Raw genomic sequence first — 24,904 nt, forward strand, 5'->3', positions numbered from 1 at the left:
TATCTGGCGCCAGAAGCGGATAACAGACGACCTATTTAAATGGCCTTCTCATGTTTTTACAGTGTATATATTGTAAGAGAACACTATGCAAAATAAGGATATTTGGGGTATAATTAAGTTCTGGCTATTTTCAGAATGGGAAGGGGTATTTAAGCTTATTTTTTTGAGACTTTCTATTGCCATATACATATATTTTCTCAGCAATAGTAGAGGCTTTTGTAGCTGTTACGGTTTGTCTTCACCATATTCTATGCAGGTGTCGGGTGTTTAAGTTTGAAGAGTTTTGAAAAACCATCTCAGATTGTTACCATGTCAGATGCATTTATTTTAGTACAAACGTTTGAGCTAAATTCAAGAGATGTTATTTTGTTACAAAAGTATGCCTCTAAAAAAGGATTTACCAGCACAGAAATACTTTCAAAATAGTGCCTATTTTTAGATTTTAAATCACATTATTGCCTGACTTTAGAATTGATTCACGCAGGCGATACAAAAAAATGCTAGTTTGTTGTGAAATTTTTTTTTAAATTTTTTTTTTTTTTTTACTTGAAGCTGTCCACTGTCAAAGTATAAAAGTAAATGGCGATGGATGGAAGTGCAGCATGAGTGGTTTTGTCCCAATATTTCTGCTTCATTTGAACCACTAGAAGACACTTTTAAAACAAGTTATTTATAGAGCTCAGCTTTTCAGAGGTAGAAATCTACTTTAATACTCAGTGTAACAACAGGTTTAATTTTCTGGGGACCTGGGGAGCCTAAATATGACAATTGGTTGCGCTGCTATCGCAAGATTCTGAAGTTTAGAGATAAAAAGTTGATATTAAAAGGTTAAAACTGATAACTGATCCTCAGTTGTTCGGTCACAAAAAGATGCAAAGATAATGGGCTACTAAGAAAGGATCAGGGGAAGTTGATTCACTGTCGAGCTGAACAGTTATTTAGGGGGAAATGCTTTGTAAAAAAGGAGATGAAAAGCAATATAATAATTCCACACTCGATAATAATCGTTAAATCAGATCTCACGATAAAAACATTTAAATCTTGATTATTTTTATTGGATTTAAGATCCATTCAGATTATACTTGATGGTGTACGGGCAATACATTAAGTTCTCTGTAGCATTTTCAAGACTGTGTAAAAAGTCTTTTTAATTTTTCTCCTCTGGCTAAAGAATGTTTCTGAGCACTTTATCAGCCTTTTCATTCTCCAGTGTCGCTCCACACTGAGTCATGCTGAAACTCAAACAGCAGCTCAGTCTGTTAACACGCCCAGCGCAGTCTAACAGACTGTTTAACATGGCGGCATGAAGAGGGCTTCTGTAATGAGGCAGATGAGAACACAGAGCAGGTTCTGTCTCAGCAGGTTTCTAAGATTCCAGCTTCTGACACCAGTTTTCTGTCTGAGTTGTAATCTGGTCTCTTGTTTGTCACTGCGCCTGAAACGCGGCGGCGTTCCTCCCCTAATAAAGACGACTTCTGGTAAATGGAACTGTGTGTGTGATTGACAATTATTGCTTTTTTTTTTTGTTTTTGTTACACAACACTACAAGGACTCTAAGCTAGAAACTATTTGACCTTTAAAGTTACCGCCAGACACCATCTTTTGCATGAAGAGGATTGGTTCTGATTGTCATTGTCAGTGATGTCATCATAATACAAGTTCCCCTCTTCAGAGAGGTGATGCCTCCTTCTCACCACGTTAGCGCGTGAGATACCATCACATATCTTAACATACTCAACGATTAGGAACATAGAAGTTAATTCTCGGGGAAACTTTTCAACGAACAAAGGTGGAATTATTAGTATAAATAACATGTTTTTTTAAATGGGTCAAAAACAGCATGAGACATCATGGCCTGATCTGTCCCCTGAAAAATGTACAAGAGAGCAAAAATTATTTTGTAATAAATAGAAAATATGTATATAAAATATTAGAAGCCCTATGGTATCTGCTCCAGCCACAAGAGGGCGCTATCTGATAGTTTTACTTGGCCTGAGTCACTCAGCTGGACATGCTGCCTCCCTTTAATCCTCATGTCAGTAAGTGAAGCAGAAAATTAGATGGTAAGTGTTTAACTGAATTATACGCGGGTCTGTTTAGAGGATTTTTTTTTCTCATGAGGTCTCATCAGGACAATTTAACTTATTAGATTTTACCATTTAATCTATTTGCATAATTTTTTTAGTTCACGTTAGCCTAATTATTCATGCAATCTCATGGTGAGACAAATCAATGAATATATTCACAAGAGGATGGTGAACACAAAGCTTTATCATTACTTTTTACCTCCATAAATATAGAATATCCACTCATTGTACAGTATTTATAGAATCTTAATTTCTCAGGAACTACAGATGGTGGCATCCTTTCAGGTACTAGTACCATGCACCGCCATGTGACCTGGACAGTAGGGTCAAACAGGTCATACGTGCCCTGATTTGAGTATTTTAGTAATGCTGATCCACCTATCATGAAGTCATCTCCTGCAGAATCTTCCGCACCAAAACCGGGTCAGCTCGGTCTTTGGTCTCCTTCTTAACCAGTCCCATCAACTTGTTCACAACCTTCTTGTTCCCGCTTCTGATGGCTTTAACCTACAGAAAGAGACCCATTGTAGCTCAGCATCTCATATATGTAAACACCAACACACCTAAATGCATGTTAGCGCTCACCTCCTCAGGATGTGTGTCCACCACCATCTGGCAGATGTGCTGCAGCTGGACAGTGTCACTAACAAGCTCCAAGTCCTGCTCGTGGATGATCTGCGAGGCCGTCTTTCCCGACGACCTCCACATTTCCTGAAACACCTGAGAGCAGGAAGACGCCAAGAAGACCCAAGTGAGGACCAGAATAAAACTAGCAGTGTGTGTGTGTATTGAGTGACAGACAGATGAGGATAATTGCATGATGTGTGCAGCTGACTTGCCTGCTTGGCAACCGTAGAGGAGATGCGTCCTGTTTCCTGGAGTTGCAGAAGCTCGGCCAGGGCAGCAGGGGAGATGGGGCTGGAATCAAATCAACGACTACTTTAATGACACTAATAAATGAAAGACGAAGTGATATAAAGGGAAGAGGAAGAAGAGGGAAAGAGTGGATGTGTCTGGCTGAAAGAGTCTAGTTGTGATTTGACTATAATGTGTTTGTCTCTCCTATGTCTGCTTGTTTATTCCCCAGGCTACTAGACGAGCAGGTTCACGGAGCCTGGTAGAATATATTAAGTTCACTGCAGTCCATCTCTCCCCCAAACATGCCAGTCTGGAAAAACAGATGAGTAGCAGAACCTCATTATTATTGTGTTTTCAAATCTGTCACTTGTTTACCAAGAATTTAAAGTGTGTGTATGCATTCAGTTCATGCAAAGAGGTGTGCAGGAGATCACTTTGTTAGTCAGTCCTGTACAGTATAACTTTAAAATCAATAATTAAAAATACAAAAGCTAATGAACAGTTCTTCGTTACGGTTACGGTTTCTGGTTATGATTGTGTATTTTTTTGAGTGTTTTGCTTCTATTCAAATATCACATCTACGACCTGAAGTTCAATCTGTCTGTTGTCAAATTTGCCAGGCAAAACTCAGGGGAGGCGACAGGGAGACGTCGCTGCTGATCCCGAAAGAGTAAGAGAAAACATTAATTTAAAAGGAGGCTTTTTCTTTTTTTTCCACACACACTTTAGTTTGAAATGCAGAAACCATGTCAGTGAGAACAACTTTGTCTCCACAAACCTACAGAGCAGTTACTATTTTTCCAGTTTCCTGCCCAAAATCAAATGTAAATCACTATCTGCAAGACACCCAAGACTCTGGCTCACAGTGGCGTCGACTCCAGGGAGTTCAGGGAAGAATTTGAACATATATTCCTAATTTACCATGCACACGCTTATATATGATAATGTGTGCTGCTTTTCTTAATAAGTGCCATACATATTTTGTCACATCCCCTTCCAAACATACCAGTAAATCTCATTTATATTTTGTGGTTTTATTTAAGGGTGCCAAAGGTCAAGGGGGATCAGGGGAGCAGCGAGCAAGGACTCCAGTACAGGGGTAGAGGTCTCCAGGGAGCGTCTAGTGACACCTGAAGGGCGCTTTCTTCTCGTCTAGCCTATTCAAGGATTTGCAACGACTTTGTGCAGACTTTAGAGAACAGCCAACACAAAAACCAAAAAGAAGAATCATCTTTTCAACATGAAAAGAAAAATATCTGCAGTTTGCAGACAAAAACCAAACACCTGCCATTCTATTTTTTTTCTTCAGCTCTCCTGCTTTCAACCAAAGCTAAAAAAAAAAAATAAAATAAAATTCTAAAGCAACAAAACCCAGTTATGGTTTACTCACACACAGCGACAGTCTGAAGATGGTAAATACAAGAAAGCTTGCTGCGTCTGTGCTGAGGTCAGTCCATTACTCCTTTCATTGCCACACACACTCTAATGACTCACCACTTTTTATTTGACATCATTAATATCAAACTCTCTTCACTCCCTCTCACTTCTTCTTCCTGTATTATCTCGTCATTCTAAAAAAAAAAAAATGACTACAATCAGTCGAAATGATTGCCTGATATTTAGCTTCACAGTACGCCCATAAACACAAACAGTAGGTGACAACTGAGATTCTTGTTGCCTGTGGCTAAATAGGCATCTTTGAGTGTTCTTTTTAAAGTGAAAGTGTGAAAGGTACCATGGCAACCTATTTTTTTTTGACAAAAAAAAAAAAAATCAAAATTTTCTAGTGCGTACTTTGGAACATATACAAAAGACAGCAATGTTCCAGCTCACGGCCCTGCAGCAGAGAGTGATCAAGACAAGATTGGCTCACTCAAATGATTTCTACTAATGTGTTTGGATTTTCAGAACAGCCTTTTTCTGTGACGGGCTGTCAGGAGTGTTGCAGTGGTCTCTCACAGGCAGACACCAAGAATTGGACAATATTGATGATTCATGAACTCATGTGTTTTGTGTCAATCAAACCGGAGAGTGCTGTGCAAATGGAAATGTAGAACTAGAGTCTAATGAATAATTTTAACTTTGTCTGATTGATTCTCATCCCAGGCGTAGTAAGCACAGAAGAAAAAGAAATCTTTCCCAGGCAAAATGCTCATTAGTGCAAATCATCTTGGAGCATTGAGAGGAAACTGTTGGACAACACGAGCCAACAAGAGCTGAGGGTTCATGTATGTTGATGTATGGCGATGAAGGGAACCCTCCAATTTTTAATGAAGTGAATGTGTTGTGAATCTTGTTGCTACCCAACACTTGCATCCGATTAAAGGAGCATTATGAAGTTTAGCTGAGCAGAGGTGACCTCTGCTGATACTGCATGGTAAAAAGACACAAATTTGTGCGCTTGAGATTAGAGCTGAATTTTGGAAAAAAAAAAGATTGATTTAATTTCTGTGACTGTAAAACTGGACCCATGGAAGCTGTGTGCATTCAAATGCTGGAACTAGGGACTGATGTTAAACTGTTTTCCCCTCTTTGCTTTTTTGCCTCCGTCATGATTCCTGAGAGAATTCCAAGCTACCTTCCAGTACTTGAAAGCAGCACTAGAAGCAAGAGAGAGGCTGGATTAATTATGGAAAAAAGTAGCTTATTTGTTGAGTTGTCAGAAACTGTTGAATGCAATCATAAGAGTTGTGTCTCATGTCTATCTATAATATAAATATCTGGTATTAATTTCAAGCCCCTATGTCAAATAACATGGAAGCCATTGGAAAAAAAACTATGACCTGTGCATGAAAACATTCATATGAGAAATATGATTGAACAGGGTGCCGTGAAGTTGTGTCTTTGTTCAGTCTGGTGATAAAATCTGGGAGTACCACGGTCACATGACATGGGAGCTAAAGCTAAAAAGCTACGCTAGAAAATAAACAAACTTTTTCAACTTTTTTTTTTTTTTTTGCATCGTAAGGCGGCTAAGACGGGTTCATCTCACCTCTGGCTCACACTCATGTCCTCTTGTTTAAGGTGACCCCACAGGTCATTTGTCACCCAGCCAATCACATTTGCTGGCTCCTTGGTGGTTGCCTGTAAAACCGCCTCAAAGTATTCAGCCAGGCCCTCCTCATTCTGCAACAACGCACCATGTTAAGATATTAGATCAACAAACTGTGTGCATTACCCAACACATTGGTTAAAACTTATTTCTATTTTAAATTCAGCAGCTTAACTGCATGCATAGAAAATATATATACAAAAGAGGAAACGCTTGATCATTTTACTCAGTGTCCAATTAAGCTCAAATCAGTCCAGCGGAGCACTGAACTGCAGCCAGTTGAACTCAGCTTGAACTTGATCAGGCGACAATTAAAACAAAGATGCAGGAAAGCGAGTCAGCGAGGGAATCAACTATTTCTGAACTCACCATCAGAGTGAAGCCTTGCTCGGGCAGGATGCCGTAAGTTTGAACCAGCCTGTCTCTTTTGACACTGGGAAGCTCTGGCAGCCCTTTTCTTATCTCCTGCACCACCACCACCTGGGACGCATCAGTGCCAGTGGGCAGTGATGCGTTATCCTCATACACAATCAGAGGGGGGAGGTTGGGCTCTGGCATGAATCTGACGGGGCGACAGTGGGGTTAAGAAAAAAAAAAAGGAGAGAGGATGAAGCAGGAGAATGTTTTATCAGCAGTGCAGTTACAAACCGTCCTCAACATCATTTGACATCATCAGTCTGTCATTGTTGTTCACAAGCTCCTGGGAGGAAAATTAGAAGGGAAACAAAACTCACCTGTAGTCCTGAAGTCCCTCTTTGTCCCTCATAGGAACAGTCTCCCTAGAGAACAATGATGAAAGATAACAACTTCATTAATAACAGTTTTTATTTGAATGGAGTATTATTTCTGCCTAAACTGTATGATACGCAAGAAAGGACCACAGCCAGATCTGAGCCAGGGATGTCGTTGTCTTCTTCTTCTTGTCTGGTGCTTTAATACAGGGCTGAACACTTGTGATTGCTGATGTATTATTTGTCCTCTATTTTTATCACCAAACATCTACAAAACTGAATGAACTCTCATCAGCCTCGCTGTATCTTATCATTAGCACATCTTATCATGCTAACACACTAAAATACAACGATGACAATAGTAGTTATCATCCCTGCTGTCAGCACTGTAAATTAACAGCATGTTAGCAAGCTAACCCAAGTATTTAGTTCAAGATCAAATGATTTCTTAGTCAAGAAAACACTACATAATCAGTAATAGTGACTGTAACACGAGGCTGAATTCAGACTGAATCACTTGCTGCTGCAGCAACTTTGTTTTCTCATTATTTTGAACAAGGAATGTGGTTTTAGCGGTGGATTGGGAGATGAACCATTTTCTGAGAAAAGCAACCTGATGTCAGGAATCAGATCAGAAGGCAAGCGCAAGAGGAAGCACATGTAGCATTGCTGTTTCCCAAGCAACAGACAGCATGGAAGACAGACTGATCTCCGCTGTGACCTCCTTTCCCGAGCTTCACAACCCTACCCTGAGGAGGAGCAAAGATGTAACTGCATGATGTGATATTGATAGCCAGGCTGGGATTTGTGCTTCGAGGGTCACGCAAACGGTCCATTAGAAACACTTACATACTGCCACACAACTGTCACAGTGCTGGATTTAGTCTGAGCCCAGGCTAAACATGTCATATAAGGGCTGATAATTCCAAATATATAAATATGTTCATGCCTACAAGTCTGGCTCTGTAAGCCACTGTACTGAGATCTGAGCCACCTTCAAAAGAATGAGACATCACATACACCATTTACCACGCTTCACCTTGCACCTCGGACAGGCAATGCCTCACGGGAAGGAGGCTGAGCAACAGAGGACGATCAAGGCCTCAGCTGCGTCGCTCATAAGCCTTTGAGCAGCGTATAGCTCACAGACAACACAAGACGACGGCAGCGGCGGCTTCCAAATGGCTCCATTCATCATCATTACAATGATGGTCCCTCCTCAGCAAAGCTTGGGACTAATGGAGCGGTCAGAGAGGCTGAATCCTGGCATGACAGTGCTGCTCCTTCATCACTTTACCCTGATTTGGAATCATACGCCCGGGTTTCATTCTGCACCGTCTCTCCTCTCTGTAGGACTTCGATCTGTCTCTTGACCTCGTAGTCTGGTGGAAGAACATGAAAACATGTACATGCACTTTATCCAAAAATAGCACCAGTACACTAAGATATAACTTTATGTTAAATGCCAAACATCTGAGCCAACTTTAAAACACCCAGCAAAATAAATGTGAAAGAAATTTATTGATTAAAAATTCAAGCACAACACCACACTATGTCAAACTCCAAACCTTGCAGGTACGAGCACAAGAGCTGAAATTTCAGGCTGTGATTTTTTTGCCAGTTTTTAAGCGGAGTTTAATTGTTCGTCATGCTTCTCAAGCTAAAGTCAATAATCACTGTGTCGCCATAAATGTAGCCATCTTGTTTTATTGCAATGACAACAACCATTTCAAATATATCTGTGTTGCTGTTACACCTGACAGATTAGTAAGTGCAGGACTGCGTGTGTGTGTGTGTGTGTGTGTGTGTGTGTGTGTGTGTGTGTGTGTGTGCAGGTGTTTGGCTTCATTGTGCATGCAGGTGTCCCCTCTCTCACACCACCAATTTGACCTGTAGCACCCTCATTATCTCACACACACCCACACACACACCCACACACACACACACAAACACACGTGCTATGAGTAATTCTTTGAGGGTGAAGCAGCTTGCAAATGTCAAGTAAGAAAAAGTTCTAGAATGTGGAAATGCGAGCAGTCATTCCACTAGGATCAATTTATTTGCTAAAACCCTGTTGTACTCACTTTGCTATTAAAGTGATACTTCACCCAAAAAGTGTATTTTGCCTTTGAAGTACACACAAATAGTTGTCTGGAGCTCCCACTTGCATCACTTCAATGGAAATGCAGAAGGCAGAAACAGCCACATATATTAAGCTTGAAGCTTATGGCAACACTGATAAAAAAACAACTCTCAAGCACATTGCACAGTAAAATCCATGTTGCCATTGTAGTTTCTTGGTTCGTACTTTAGTTTATTGCTTGGGTTTGTTTGTTTTTAGCTTATTGTTGTTAGCCATCAGTCACTATTAGCGTCAAGCTAAATATACATGGCTGGTTCTTTCTGCTTTCTTGACCTCACAAAGAAGTAACATCCTTTTTGTGTGTTCAAGACAAATTGGATGCAGTATTGCTTTGAGGTTTTGCTATTTAATGGTGCTTACCTATCGCCTTGGCTAGGTATCGGACACTGTTGATGTTCTTCACTTCTGTTCTGACACCAAGGGGCTCACCTGGTTTATGCACCGACACATTTGCATCAACCCTCAGCTGGCCCTCTGAGGATGGAAAGAAGATGCATGCTGAGTTGAGTCAGACAAAACACAAACGTGCCGAAGGGGGCTTTACAACCATGTACGACATCGTCAATCTATCCTTAGAGGGAGATTCATTTTGGATTAGGGGAGGTAGCATCTCCAAAGAGCGCAATGAGTGATTTCCCTACCTGACATGTTGGCTTGACAAGTGCCCAGGGCTTTAAGAATGAGCTGAAGCTCTTTGACAGCTGCTGCAGCTTCCACCCCACAGCTCATATCTGGCTCCATCACCAGCTCCATCAGACCCACACCTGTGAAGACGTCTCTCAGGGATTGATCCCATGCAGCTCTGTGACAAACTTGTCTAACTTTGTTGAGCAGTTTCAATCAGTAGCATAGGCTCTGTTACAGTTTGTCAATATTTATTTGGCAAATTCAATGAAAATACAAGAAACAACATCAGCAAAATCATCATCATGATCAATCATGTCTGGATTTTTTTTTTTAAATTGCTAGTAGCATCAATTCATTGATGGTTTCGTTATTTAGAGCAGATTTATGGTCACCACCAGGGGTGAAAGTGAGCCGGAACGGGCCGGAACACAGTTCCGGTAAAATATTCACGGCCAGAACGGAGTTCTGTTAAAAAAAAAGGAGGAGAAGGGAGCTGTCAAAATCCCATATTAAATAAAGATAACGGTGTCTAAAGGCGGTTTCACACTGAACGCGGCAGACGTGGCGCGCTGCGCACGGTGGGGCGCAAGCACGCTCAGCGCTACCGAGTTGCTGGGCTTGGTTTGCGCTCATGTTACGTCACAGCGCGCCCACATACACAATGAATGGATTTCCCCGGCGCAGCCTGCGCCTTGCGCGTTCAGTGTGAAACCGCCTTGACACGGCGTCGCGCCCATGAGCGCGGGTCACGTTACCAGCATTGTTAGTTTTGACTGGTTAAAACCACACGCGTTCTGCTTTCACGGAACGAAATAAAGAGAAAGAAAGCAAAACAGAGGGCAAAATCAAATTATTAATTGTTCTTGAAATTTTCCACGTTTTGGGTTGTGTCACTCACTGTAAAGTGTAAACTGATATTTTGCTAAATAAATCATTGAGTGATATTGATGATCTGTTTTTTCATGTTTGCATGTCTGCCTGTTCCCTGTTGTTAGCACTGTAGTGGGCAGTGACTGTAAAAAGCAGTTTTCAAAGCATTTCCAGGGGTAGCGCGGGAAGGGTGGGGCTGTGGGGGCTGCAGTTGTGTGGGGAATAGACACCCAAAAACTGGAATAAAAATCAACCAAAACCGATTAAAAACCATAAAACTTCGGCAGCGGCACGCGCCCTTTGGGCGTGCCTTTTTTTTTTTACAGTTTCGGCAAGCCTTTTAAGCCACTTTCACCTCTGGTCACCACCCACACGAGCGCACGCACACACACGCACGCACACACACACACACACACACACGCGCACACACACACACCTGTTACCTGCTCTGTTGAGGTCTATGAGCGTCTGGCTGTGGAGGTCATCGTGGAGACTCTTGCCGCTGTCCTGCTCCAGCTGAATCTGTTTGATGTGAACATTTTTTCTGATGACCTGGTTCCTGTTCTTCCCTCCAAGGAAGCTGTAACTCAGCGTGCCATCTACAGCAATGGGGCATCGTTGCTGTGTGATCTGGTATCCAGTCTGACATGATAAAAGATGGTACTGTCAGTCTGGACAGAGAGTGGAATGTGAGGGCAGAAACATTCTTCGATGGTCTATGTTTTGAAAGGAATAAAAAGGCCCAGGTAAGTACATCTGGACAACATGGTGGTGTAATAGAACCATACCTCCTTTTTTGCTGTAGAAAAAGTCTTGTTTTTCAGTCTTTCACAGTGCAATGTTTGATCTTCATTTACTCTTTGCTCTGGATGATGCAATACTTGTTATTTCTTAATAAAATTTCCACATTTGATGCCATCATTTCTCTATAACTTTTATCTGCCCAGAGACTGCTGATGAAATTTATCTATCTACATAACTGCAGTCAATAACTTTCAATTGTCCCTATAAAATAAACTAAACTAACATATATTAGTACTAGTCAGGGACTTAATTATCTCACTTAACGTAAATATTACCAATTCTGGAGCTAATTTGGGGAAGTTGTTAGCAAACTATTTACATGTCAATCATGCAGAATAAAGATCTACACTACATTCACATTTATGAGATCCTAATCTGTATTTTTCATTCTTCCAAATATTTTAACCACTTTCAATTCCTTCATTCATGTGGCTGTGTACTTTTAAGAATATACCTTTTTTTTTTTAAGGAAAAAAACTTTTTCAATGAAAGGGAAAGGAGAAATTTTCTAAAGTCTGCTTTTAGAGGTAGAATTAATGCTAACTTGAAGTCGTGAGTCCACCTTGTCAAGGCAAATTAAATCTGCTTAAAGCTCTCTCCTGTGTACACTGGCTTTATTAGATCTTTTTACTGAACGGAGCCGCCTGCTGCATGTGACAACAACGCTTTGAGAACAGTGAGAGTAAATCAGTTGTGCTGAAAGACGCTTAAATCCTCCATGGGGCTGAGAGGAACCGCTGTAAATTCTCTGTGGATTCATCACCATGAAAAATTCATTTCAAATGAAACTGACTGCATTTACATATTAGTTTTTTTTTTTTCTTCTTTTTTTTTGTCAAGCTTGGTGGACAGAGAGTTTCCAATTTGACTTTAATTCACTGATTCCCGTACACACTCACACATCAATGTCCAGTGGGAACAACTTGGAGTTTAGTGTTTTGTGAAAGGACACACGGACTTCTGGAAAGGAGGAACTAGGGACTGAACAACCTCCAGTTAGAGGAGAGGCTGCTCTCCTTCCTGAGCCTCACATGATCCATTATTAATATGAGAATATTAATTATAGCTGCTTTAAATGAAACCCCACTTGCAGAGGAATAACAGTAATGAGTATGCAGTGAAGTCTTGGGCCGACATAAATGTGCGACGGCATCAATTAGACACATGGCTGACTGATCGGTTGAGCCTTTATTATCATGCACCAGGAGCGCAAGGTTTTCTATCACAAAAGCATGAGAGGAAATTTCCACAGCTATAGTACCCCAAGCACTAATTTCCCACGTTACCATGGCAACCACATCACAGGAACTTAACATTAATCATACTCATGCTAAAGAAAGGAAAGGACGAGAGAGAGAGGAGATCCGGGGGGCTGTTAGTTCCTGCCTGATCAACGCGATCAATCAGCTGCACACCTCTGCCTTATAAAACGTAGAAAAACAAACTGCTGAGGGATTCCTTTTAACGTCTGGATTGATATTACAAATCTGATGGATTTCACCGTTGCACATTATCAGACTTCCTCTGTTTCTTATTGAATTGCATCATGGGGTTCTGTCGTGTCTGCTGGGCGATTGTGCCATACTTTACTTTAGGGAGCATCCCTATACGTGCAATCTATTCGCATTTCCTGCATAATAAACAAACTGCTGCTGCTTACATAACGAGGACGAGGCTAGCGTGTTGTTCCACATCCAGGTAGACATGTTAAGCTTTCCACAGGACTCCATGACAGCAGATTGGTCCCTAATGAGCAGAAAAGCTCTGAGCGCCTCATGTAACTTTCCTAGTTAAAAATCCATGCCAGTGCAGATAGTGTACATGCAAGATCAGATACAAATGCGCGCGCGCGCGCGCACACACACACACACACACACACACACACACACACACACACACACACACACACACACACACACACACAATCTCCAAACTCATTTAAGTGTTGTGAGCCGCTGAATCATTTTGTGACTCATTTCAAAGTCACTAAACAAGCCAGACCCAGTCGGCTGTGTCATTCCTCACGCCTGAACACTGATGCTCCTCTCAGCTGCCCTCTCATTAAACAAATGTCAAAGATCCAAGAGTCGAGCTCTGTCTGTTTGTTTGGAAATAATATCTGAAAAGAGAATTATTTGCTTTTGCTGGCAGATTAGTACAGAGCTGCTCGGGCATGGCGTTATTAAATGTCTGTAAAAACCTTGATAAGTGTCTCCCCCGCTATTTCACAGAAGGAATGCTGGTCAGACAGCAGCATTAATCATTTAATGAGCAAGTGTGGTGTTTCACAAAATGCAATCAGGGATTTCTAGTGGAACGTATCAATAATTTACAATGTAATTTACAAATGTATTCTTCAAGGGCGGGGTAATTTCTTCCACTGTGCTGTGACTGGTTCCAGTTTTACAAGCAGAGATTAGACTCAAAACTACAGGACGAAGGTGAAAAGACCCATCATCCTAGTCATAAGACACCAAGGTAGGTTGTTTCCTATTGAGCAGCTGAAAAAAGTAATTCAATCTAAATAATTACAGTCAAAGCAAGAGCAGGTGTTGTGTTGATTCCAGTGAATTTGAAGAAGAAGAACAACAACAAAAAGTTCTGACTCAACCTGCCGCTGGCATGAGTCACCAAAAAGTAAAATCTATAAATCAGGTTTTATCTGTCTCACTGCGTGTGACAACGACTCAGAATTAAGCTGAAAGGGGGTGATGCAATCTTCAGCAAACACACAAGAGAACAAGAGGGACCCAAAATAACCCTGATGCTTCAGGAGGGGGATACTGCACGAATTTGAAGATGCACGGACTTTCCGGAGGGGCAATATCCCCTCTGCCACTTTGTGATAACCAGTAAGTTCAAATCTAAAGAGAACTGTTGTGCACTATCAAGTCTTATCAGTCACACAGAGTCATGTTAGCAGAAATATCAAAGCTAAAGTGTTTCAGTACAATAAAGCCAGAAAAAATAGAAATGCCACATCGCAGTTGTGCCTGTCAGCGATCTTGACCTTTGACCATAAAAATGTTTAAGGTCATCAGTGGACGTTTGCACGATATTGAAAGAAATACTCTCAAAGTCTTCCAGAGCTATCAAGTTCACATGAGGTGGCAGCAAGCAGCTAAATCTTTTCAGTTTGTCCTTGAGTCTCAACTGAGGCTTGTGGCCAATTTATACAAAAACTCCCTCAGGGCAATCCTGAGATATCACATTCACGAGAAAGAAGAACATGAAGAAGCTGTTACTGTTACTGTACACAGATAATGAAATGTGTCCTCTGTGTTCAAGCCAGTGGCAGTGAGGGGCCCACGTGAGGCACTCGGAGACCAACTGCAGCCCCCCGATCAGGAGCGACGACAAGATTTTTAACCCAACGTGTGTGTTTTTTTTGATGTATCGGTGGGTATTTGTATCAAATTTTAAGAAATTCCCTCAAGCTATTGCTGAGATATCAGGTTAACAATAAAGGGATGGAGGGGCAACCTGAAAACATAACTCCGCCATCCTACGGCTGTCGCAGGCACGCAGGCCTTGAAAGCAAGCAGCGTATTGCATCATGCAACTTCATGATCCCATTTCAAGTGATTTTTAAGGTCAGTTTCAATGAAATTCTTCCAAAGGAAGTGAAAACCTCTCTTAATTTTTTCATTCCGTAATTACCATCCTCATTACCTTCCCTTAAGCTGTGTTAGCATAATATCTTACCAGAGAAAGGCTGACTTTGACAATTCAAATGCAAATTTCTCTCTGACCCTTTTCCAGAGAATTTTGAGATTCATTAGTGGAGGTCTCCGCAGGGCAAGTGGCTGTAAAGTTCCCTGACATTTTGTCTTTCCCATCTAAACCTTCAAATGCCAGTCATAATGGCAGCAAAACGACCCGGGGGCTCTGCCCCTGACACTTACATTTTGATTGAACAATCTAGCACAAGTGATGACTCTGCTCTCTGCAGTAGAATGCATGAAAGGCAAGTTTCAAAGGACCAAAGCTGTTGAAGGCAGTCTCTTGAGTCACCTTACATCACCTGTGTTAGGGCTAGGGAGTTACATTTGAACACACCAAAAGGACTTCAGCTCACGGTCAGCTGACGTGAGTGTTCTGCATGAGAGGAAATACCTCTCCAAAACAGCAGGAGGCAGTAGTCTAAAGTAATCTAAAATAGCTACTCGCCATCAAGAATGCGTCTTATGAAAAACTGCAAATATCGCAGCTGTTGCCAGGAATGAACATATTCATCGAGATGAACCTTGTTTTTTGTAACCTCATGCCTGGTTCTCTTGTACTTAGTCTCAAGGGCCAATCAAGTGTTGTTGTTTTTTTTTGTCATCAGTGGCCTTTGCTGCCAATTTTACACGTTCAATCGGCTGTGAAAGATCTAAACAAGTGCCAACGTTGAGGACAGGATACACCACCAAGACAAGGGCTGCAGACTTACTGACAATTTGACCACCGGCGACCATCAGCGTGGTGTGTTAGGAGCTCGAGAGGAGAGTGAATATTGAATATTGGCCAGAGTCTCGAATCCAAATGTGCCCATTAGTAATGAAGGGTTTCAATCAAGGATGACAACACTACCTGGGGCTTTTATGACTCCAGTAATGATTTGAATTATGGAACAAAAAGGGAGCTATCCCCAAATTATAAGCAAAGGCACAGAGAAGGAAATGACCTGTGGATAATGTAAAAATAGAAGTGCACTGAAGAAAATGTGCTGATGAGTGAAAAAACACAGGTCATTGTCTTTAACAGCTTTCTGTGTCATTTGTCTACGTTTGGCAAATAGAAATGTTGCTTCTTCAGCAAAACTGGCTCACTAGAGCTCAGAGTTCACTGGGAGTGTTGTGATGGAGAAGCTGGAGGCAGACGAGGACACTTTATATGGATGTGAAAGCAGCGATGCAGCCAGATTGCAAGAGAATGGGGGCTGTATATTACTATTAATCAGACAGCCATCTATCTCTCACCTACTAAACCCTGGATGCTGCACAGAAAGGTCTTTGAGTGTGAGGAGTGAAAACTCACCGGCAGATCAGCATAAAAGTAATGCTTCCTGTCAAAAAGCGACTTCTTGTTTATATTGCAGCTGAGAGCGAGTCCTGTCATCACTGCAGCCTCCACACATCGTCTGTTGAGTACCTGGAAAACATAAGGGCAATAAATAAGGTCCTGACAAGGAAAGGATAAAAACAACAACAACAACAACAACAACAACAAGCTCTGTGTGTGTGTGTTTGTGTCTTTTGTGATTGCCATGACTCACAGGTAAAGTCCCTGGGATTGAGGCATCAAAGAGGGACACCAGGGAGTTTGGAGGAGCTGAGAAATGAACCGCCGAGCCTGAGAACAGCTTGGTGTTGGAATTAATCTGAGCATGGACCTCTAAACCAACCACTCCGACCAGCTGCTGGGGAGCACTGAGGAGGAGAGCAGCCAGACATAAAACACACATAAACAATCAGTTTAGCGTCTGCAATACAGGAGGGCAGAGAGGGAAACTAAAACGGCAATAAAGATAATAAATAGAGGCATTTCACATATTAAGAAACTCTTGATTTGAGCGAGCTGCTCACAGCCGTAGAATATCAAATAAACAGAGTTGTACGGAAGCAACTGCAGTAGGTAATTGTCATGTTATCTTCTCTCCCAGATGGTCAACTATTTAGCCATACTAGCCTGATGTTGGTGTTTTAAATAACTTCAGAGTACATCAAATACATGAAAACGCCTGTCCTGAATCATTTATTAGTTTCTGACTCTCACAAAGTAGGAAAAACAGTGACACCCCCCCCCCCAAAAAATACTTACTGTATCTCTTCACAGTATCTTTAACCAAATCACATACATTTAGTGTATTCTACATGGGTTCCTGTGATAATTCATCATCTTAAAGCTCTATTCACTCAGGCCCTCCTGAAACTGCCTGAGGCCCCCTGTGGAGACCCACCTATCACTTAAATCCCTCTGATTTTGACACTTAATCTAGAATAGTGTTTTCTTGTATGTTGACTGGAATGACAGTAAAGGTACACAGACAGTACACACACACATAGTATAAACGTGTCATGCCATTGGACATCAGTAATCAATATTATTTCTTGATTATGTTTTGTAAGATGCCTTTATATGGGTTTGAATGTGCCCTTAAAAATGCATTATTATGTAAGTGTGTGTGTGTGTGTGTGTGTGTGTGTGTGTGTGTGTGTGTGTGTGTGTGTAATGCTGTTATCTCAAGTTGGACACTGGGATCAGAGAAGTGTGCTTGTCCCATGCAGGGACATCATGCCTTATGACATCAACTGCCCATCCTCAGCTTCAGTGCAGTTACAGGAAGAGTTCCACTGTCTGTGCAGTAAATTACAAGCAAACGTCAGGATTTATAGTCTCCAATGCTTCAGTTTTTAAGCATTAACCTTTTGAATCCATCTCTTACAATCCTCAGCTTAGTGGTGGTCTATGCTGAATTGCTGGTGCACCCATTTAATGGAAAAAAGGCTAATTAATGACTTCAACGCACTGTGAACCCAAGTTTTCCACTCATCTTATTGTTTACAACAATGCACGTCGTGTGTTCTTGCTGTCATGTGGAGCTGCTAAAACTGATTTTCACAGTTAATGTTGGGGATGATGTTGACAGTGACAATAAAGGATTTCATTTCAACTTCAATGTCAATTCAATTGAACACCACAGCTGTCACCAAATCTAACTAAAATTGCACAAAAGATGTACACTGGTTACCATGGCAACAAAACAAGGTTTACGTAAGTAGTCCTTCAAGCAGTTTCCTAGGTGGTTCATTTTGAAACATTAGCTATAAATAAAACACCTTTACGGCCTGACTTTTATGTAGCGTTTTATAATTTACAATTTCAATCGTTAAGTGTTCACTTTGATTTATTTTCATTCCATTAAAATTTTACTCTCTCCTGCAGTATATCATAGTTCTCTCCACAATTCAACTGTTCATCATTTGTGCAAGGCAGAATGAGAGAATGTCAGGAGATGATCAAAGAGCAATACATAGAGGAAAAAATAATAAATATACAGCACGCACGCACGCACACACACACACCAAACAAGCACTTAAAGCAAAAAAAGTCCCTGAATAATTATGTCATGAATAAAATGAGTATAAGTATCAATTGGAACCCTCCTAAAAATAAGAGTAAGGTGTCTTGCAAATGTACAGGAAAAGAAGACTCCCGGCTAATTGTTAATTTCCTGCTCCTTGTCACTCATTTTTAAGGTACTTCGATCTGCAGCACATTTTATTTGAAAGGTGCCACGTAAATAAAGTTTTATAGAGTGGCAAATCAGCCGGTGACAGCGCGGACGTGAAGGGTTCTCCATGTCGTTCTGTTGCTGAGCAAGACACTGTTATTATTAATAACCGGACAAATACAGTTTACCCAGTCAATTCAGGGGCAATACGACCCAAAATATCCCTCCCTTGTCGGCTTCACCTACCTTTCAACTTTCGGTTGCTGCTGACTTCCGTGTCGTGAACATGATGTGCTAATTCTCCTGATTATACACGAAGCTTTAGGACAGAATATTAATCTTTGTTTTGATATTTTGTAAAGAAGTTCGCTAGCTGCCACAGAGAAGGGAGCCATTTTTCCCCTTACGACGCAAAGAATAGTGGGAGATGAAGTTGTTAAATTGAGAATTTAATATAAGCCGTCTCCACTTGAACTACAAGCTCCAGACTGATTGCTTTGTTTATATCCGGGATAATGTCGACATCATTTCCGGTTAGGCATCTGGCGGGACTTCTCCACATGTAAGCTGGCTGCTGCAGGACGTGTGATCAAACTCCCGAACTTGGTTTTAAGCGGCGGTGTTGATAAAGTCGTCTCAGCATGATGGCTACAAATGGAAAAGACTCTTGTGGACTAAACGGAGAGTCACCGGTGTCTTCCAACGGCAGCAGCAGCTCACACCCGGCTGTGGTGAACGGAAGATCCGAGGCAGAGGAGAGGTTCACGTTCAGCTCCGAGCCCACCATTGAGGATATTCGGCGAATGCAAGCAGAGTTTACAGACGAGCGGGACTGGAACCAGTTCCACCAGCCCCGTAACCTGTTGCTGGCCATGGTCGGGGAGGTGGGCGAGGTTGCCGAGCTCTTCCAGTGGCGGGGAGAGGTGGCCGAGGGCCTACCGAACTGGACCGAGTCCGAGCGGGAGCAACTTGCACACGAACTTAGCGACGTGTTGATCTACTTGGTGGAGCTCGCAGAGAAGTGTCGTGTCGACCTGCCACAAGCGGTGCTACGCAAAATGGCCCTGAACAAACTGAAATACCCCGCCAGCAAGGTGCACGGGTCGGCCAAAAAATACACCGAGTATAAGGACTGAGTCGTCGGTGTGCAGACGGTCAGTGGACGCCGGTGCAACAGGCCAAAGTCTTTACATGCGATGCTGGACTGGACTTTTAACTCTTTAGCTCAAAAGTTATATTTCACGTGTTCTGGTGCTACATGTCTGCTTTTTATTCCTCCCGAGCTTTCGTTTCTAGTCCGTAATACCAGCAAAGGCGCACCCAGAGCCTGAACGAAGACAATTAAGGATTGTTTTGTTTTGTTTTTTTTGTCTTTTATCTCTTAACTTTTACTTCCTGTTTTAAGTTTGATCACTGCATGTATGTAGCATGTACTGTGTGACTTATCAGCTCTTGTATATGAGAGGAGTGTGGCTGTGTGTTGGGATGAATAAATATCCTCACATGGAAACTTGAGGAGAAAGAAGCAAATGGTTTTGGTTTTTTTTTCATTTCATGTGGCATGGTTTGGATCAAGTCATCGTCTCCTTTAGTGTTGCAATTACCACTGAGTAAAATTCTTCAATTCTCGCCCGTGTATTTTCTAAAATCCCATTTATCAGGTTACAAGCTATGTGGATTTTTAGAAGTCAAAGGGTTTATTAAATGCACCCACGTGGAATCTAATAATACAAAAGAACTGAATTCAGTTTGGATACTATACTCTTATCATTATCAATCCTTTTTTTTTGGGGGGGGGGGCAGTGTTTCCTGAACTAAGTAAAAAAAAAAACAACAATCTATGTGTGTGTGATAGCTTCATTGATATAAGTGTGAAAATATAAGACAGTCTTAAAAAACATACCTTTTTGATAGCACCTTTCCCAGAGCAGAGTCGGAATGTGATTTGTAGGCTTTAAATTCATGAAGACGTCCAAAAGTTTACCATGTAACTGATTCAATCACTGACGTGGAGTTTGTACCCATCTTCCTAGGGGTGGGAATGTAATGTGACGTGCAGCTCGCCAGAACCCGGCGTAATTCCACCTTGAGCAACCTCTCAACAAAGATTTGAAAAGCAAAACATTTATATCTCAGCATACGTGTGTGTGTGTGTGTGTGTGTGTGTGTGTGTGTGTGTTAGAGGGAAGGGATTACTTTTACACAGTGATGAAAACGTCTGTCTGATTTTACAGCTGATGCATTTCCAGGCACAAACATGGGGTCTCAGCTGTGTGTCCTGGTGTTCTCTCGCAAGCATGACTCATCCGCATGCTGCAAAGGAGACCAGTCATGCATCAGTAAGATGTTGTTCTGCAAGTTGAGCCTCCCTTCAAAGTAAACAACTTTTGCTTTAGCCGATTTGAGATGGCGTGCCCCATTAAGAATGAGCAATTGTCCATTTTGTCTGTGTGCATGCATAAACATGGATATATATTCATTTTGAATGCTTTGAAGTGAATTTGTCTCTGAACCAAATAAAGGAGGAACCCCTTAAAGTTATTTTCTGTGATTAGGAATCCTTAACAGCATCCCACCTTATTTCCCTCAAATTCTGCAAAGTGCTGCTAAAAGTACTACAAAGTGAAACCATTTTCAGCCCTGCTTCACCCAAATAACTTGAAACTTATTCTGAGTTAACGTGCACTCAAATCAAATGGGAGAGGATGGCACTTTGTAGGAGCAATCTCAATATTTGCTGTCTAGATGTGCGCCAGCCAGGTAGCAGGGTGCAATTACAGCTGTCTCAGGAGAGTAGCATGGAGCGTTTCTCTGCCTGCATCACTGCACCTCTAGCTGAGAATACTTAATGCCAAAAGTTATCTTGAATAGGTTTAACAATGCTCTACTTTGAAAAACCCTCATGCATATTTCAGACAGAAATATAATAGGGATGTAGCACATTTCCACATTATAGAGTGACATCAAGCTCCTGCACGTAGCAGAAGTCAGATCCGCAATAAAACTTTGACTCTCAACTCTTAACTTGAGATAGTTCTTCTACATTAGCTTTCACATCTGTTCCAGTACACCGGACAGCGTCATTAGAGATGAACTCACCTCATGAGACAGTCCAGTTAGCAGAAGGTTAATTTTTGTTTCTGTTACAGCCATTTGTCCTGTCAAGGTTGGAACAAGGACATTGTAGTTCAGCTGATCACAAAGCTGCTCAACAATGGCCCAGCCTGCTAACTGGTGTCAAGGGTGTGATTGACAATTGGCTTTGTCAGCGCGGAATTTCTAAATGAGCATGTGAACACAAAGTCAGTTTGATTAGACCAGTTATACATAGTGCCTCCCTACTCTCAACAGAACAGCACATTCAGTATGTTGAAAGCAATCAGAGGCTATGTGGATACAGAGGAGAAACAGAATACCATTCATAAGTTAGTGATTCTTTAGTCAGTGACATTGAAGAACCGTGAGAGGTGATCGTGTCTTGTTAGTCTGAGCGAATGCTTGGTTTACCTGTAGGGAACTTTGGCATAGATATGTGGGATGCTTTGGACAAATGCCTGCTCTGGGATTTGGAGCATCATCCTCCATGGTGGAGCAGGCTGGACATGCTGGCCGTCTATCAGGAAAGGAGCACGGATGAACCCCTCGCCAAACAGGTGAATTAGGCTGGAAGCCTGAGCAGGAACGTAGTAAGCGAATACATGCCGCATCCCTGGGCTGCACGGCAAGAAGAGGAAAGCTCTGGCAGTCAAGGCCCTCCTGGATGAGGTCCCTCAGGTTCAGAGGTGGAGCTGAGGCCCTGCAGAGGAGAGCTGGCAGGGGCCTGACGGGGGGCAGGCAGCTCATTTGGTGGTGGGAGTTGAACAACCTGGGTGCTTAGACCTGGTGGAGGAGAAAATGGTGAGTGTGGTTTCAATATTGGCTTGCCCGACATTTAAACCCTGCAGTTTGAGAGCTGTTTTCTTGTCCACATTTCATATTTGAGTAGTTTCATCTGAGCACCTGACCAACTTTTTGGGTTTCAGATTTGCATGCCTACTCCTATCCTGTAGCACCCGGAGGTTAACCACCTGGGAATTAGGTCACGATGATGGTGTGCACAAGGACGTGGAAGAGTAATGAGCACTCGGTAATGAATAGAGTGGAGTGGAGGTAGTTGGTCACTGATCATGAATCCCTCCTTCCGTGTTAATAACTTTCCTCTTTTGTGAGAAATTTTCTTTGCCTCCGTGATGGACTCCTCACCTCCTCCTGTCAGCTAGATCTGAGTCTTGCTAGTTTCTGGTGCCTTACCTGAAGACTTTTCCCTCATAGTCTGTCATGCTTATACCCGTCAACTTATCCTGTAACTGAATATCCTATTCAGGACTAAATCTTGATACCATAACTGCCTCCAGAGTTTTTCTGGTAGAACTCTTTAGCTTAATGTGATTTCATAGCAGGTGGAACGATGTCATCTTCTTGAACCGATAACCTTTCAAAGAGACATTCATGTGTATATGTGAAGAAACTTTCTCCTCATTCTTTTTTGGCCACCTCCCCCCCCCCCCCCCCCCGATATGAGTTGCACATACATCGACATGCTTTTATCCCGTCACACAGACAGCAGTGGGAGCTGTCAGATCTCACTGAGTGGATTACCCAGCAGGGCTCACATCCCACACATGTACACACACATGCACACACAGACTTTTTTTGGAATGTCGCTAATGGCTAGGCATGATTTCATTCCTTTTGTGTGCTTCTGCCAGAGACGATCAGCATCAACCACTTGGCGCTTCTCTTCCCCTTCATAAACCTTAAAGCTGAGCCAAGACGCAAATGTTACAAGTTGAATTTCCTGCCAACAATAAAATCACATTAGTATGTTCATAGATTACAATTGATTTTATCTTCATTGGGCCTAAGGGGACATTTGATTACTGAATATATATTGTCCTTCATATATTGTCTCAGCACTATGTACACTATACAACATATTGTAGCACCCTGCATTACAGCTGAATATAGATTTTTTTCACCCATGAACAAATAAAAATGATTTTTTTTTTAGTGTTTGGAGATAACAATTTAGCGCCTAATGAACAAGTGCAAATTATTACATGATGATTTATTTGTTTCTGGTTGTAATTTTCTACAGTTTTTACACTCCTAGCTTGACTCACCTGTAGCAAATCGCTTCCTCATCAGTAAACTTAAAATTAGATATTTTGACATCCATCAAGGAGGTCATGCTTTTAGGTGTCTGTCTGTCTGTCTATTCGCAGACTTAAAGCATGGGCAAAGAGAGGCCCCATTCATTTGAGGCAGATTACTCATAGCACCATCTGGTGGCAACAGGAAGTGGGTTTACACTCAAGATGCATATCAATCACGGTCAGAAATGCCCGAAGAACTTCCCTGGGTTACTATGAAAACTCTGTCTCCATGGCGAGGTGGCCAAGTTTGACATTTCATCACGGAACATGACACTGGTTTAACTGGACTCCAGGAGGCTTTTTCACACATTGAATAAGAAGTAGAATTTACATCATAGGGCCACCTAGTGGTTACAGGAAGTAAGCCTGATGTAAAAAACCTTATTTGATTTGAATCAGAATGGCTGTGTTGTCTTCAGGTGACGTAATATCTAATAAGTCTGTGTTCTCTCGCACTACTTAGTGATTACTAAATGCACATGTGAAGTCTACTTCTTCATGACTAACCACTGTTACCCCTCTGATAGCTTCACACTGTACAATTCAACGTGAAATGGTTCCAGAAACCTGTCTTAGATACATCCTATTTACGTTGTAATTTCCCTGTAACAAAAGCTTTAAGGTAAACTTCACATGGCTGCCGTCAAAAGCATCATACTTTGCATAATGTCTTGCATTAGAGAAGTATTTAAAGTCAGAAGCATGAGCTATGTGACAGCAGCTACAAGTCTTAATATTATAATTCCATGTAAACAGCTTAGACTTACATTTAGTGCTGCTGCTCCGCACACAGCTGTACTCATTGTCAGTCTTCTTGTTTATCACTCCTTGTGACTTGCTGCTTGTTAACACTGCGAAGCATTTCATGATTGAGAGAGTATTGCTGTGTTTTTTATTGATGTCGTTATACTGTTGAATAAGTGACTTTTGTTGGATTACGGTGTATATTAAGCTTAGATCACAACATACTAGTCCCCTGGGGTGCAATCTTGGAGAATGGCGCCGAGGTAGCTGCAACCTATTTCACACGTGGCTGCAAACACTGCTGTAGCTGCCCATCCAGCGTTTTATAACCCAAACGCCTCTCCAGCATCCACCTGTAGCTCTGATTTCGCTGAGAGGGAGTTAAGCTCTCTGTTCTTGTCAGTGCTGAGCTCAGTGTGTGCTTGCGGGGAACGACGAGGCTAGAGCCACCAGACGTCAAACAAACCCAAGTCAGGATTGTTTAATATTGTTAGGCTATGTTTCTGTTGTTTAATAATGCATCTGTTCTACATTAAGTGTCTGCTTGAATGAACTTTCCCTTATTTATCTGCTA

General features: G+C 41.8%; 2 protein-coding genes across 2 annotated transcripts; one reads left to right on the forward strand and one right to left on the reverse strand.

Annotated features, from left to right (window-relative positions):
* Positions 1-514: 514 nt before the first annotated feature.
* Positions 515-18,865, reverse strand: gatb (glutamyl-tRNA(Gln) amidotransferase, subunit B). Its single transcript, XM_086211798.1, has 13 exons — positions 18,638-18,865; positions 16,433-16,586; positions 16,195-16,308; positions 10,812-11,010; positions 9,513-9,635; positions 9,232-9,345; positions 8,026-8,110; positions 6,732-6,776; positions 6,367-6,559; positions 5,938-6,071; positions 2,927-3,005; positions 2,673-2,807; positions 515-2,594 (listed from the first exon to the last, which is right to left on the reverse strand). The coding sequence occupies exons 1-13, from the start codon at positions 18,784-18,786 to the stop codon at positions 2,469-2,471; spliced, it is 1,650 nt and encodes a 549-aa protein (XP_086067924.1). The 5' UTR covers positions 18,787-18,865; the 3' UTR covers positions 515-2,468.
* Positions 18,866-18,897: 32 nt separating this feature from the next.
* Positions 18,898-19,915, forward strand: dctpp1 (dCTP pyrophosphatase 1). Its single transcript, XM_086211799.1, has one exon. It carries the CDS (start codon positions 19,033-19,035, stop codon positions 19,525-19,527), a length of 495 nt encoding a protein of 164 aa, XP_086067925.1. The 5' UTR covers positions 18,898-19,032; the 3' UTR covers positions 19,528-19,915.
* Positions 19,916-24,904: the final 4,989 nt, after the last annotated feature.

The sequence above is a fragment of the Aulostomus chinensis genome, chromosome 8, assembly GCF_037954235.1.
Source record: "Aulostomus chinensis isolate RoL2024-O1b breed Wild chromosome 8, RoL_Achi_v1.0, whole genome shotgun sequence".
Classification (NCBI taxonomy): Eukaryota; Metazoa; Chordata; class Actinopteri; order Syngnathiformes; family Aulostomidae; genus Aulostomus; species Aulostomus chinensis.

What these genes read in the sequence shown, in the direction of transcription:
- gatb (XM_086211798.1), bottom strand. Translation starts at nt 18,786, where the DNA reads ATGGCTCCCTTCTCTGTGGCAGCTAGCGAACTTCTTTACAAAATATCA. An exon ending in TTGTCAAGCCAACATGTCAG is followed by an intron (nt 9,346 to 9,512) that starts GTAGGGAAATCA and finishes TTCCATCCTCAG; the next exon opens with AGGGCCAGCTGAGGGTTGAT. An exon ending in AGCAAGGCTTCACTCTGATG is followed by an intron (nt 6,072 to 6,366) that starts GTGAGTTCAGAA and finishes GCGTTGTTGCAG; the next exon opens with AATGAGGAGGGCCTGGCTGA.
- dctpp1 (XM_086211799.1), top strand. Translation starts at nt 19,033, where the DNA reads ATGATGGCTACAAATGGAAAAGACTCTTGTGGACTAAACGGAGAGTCA.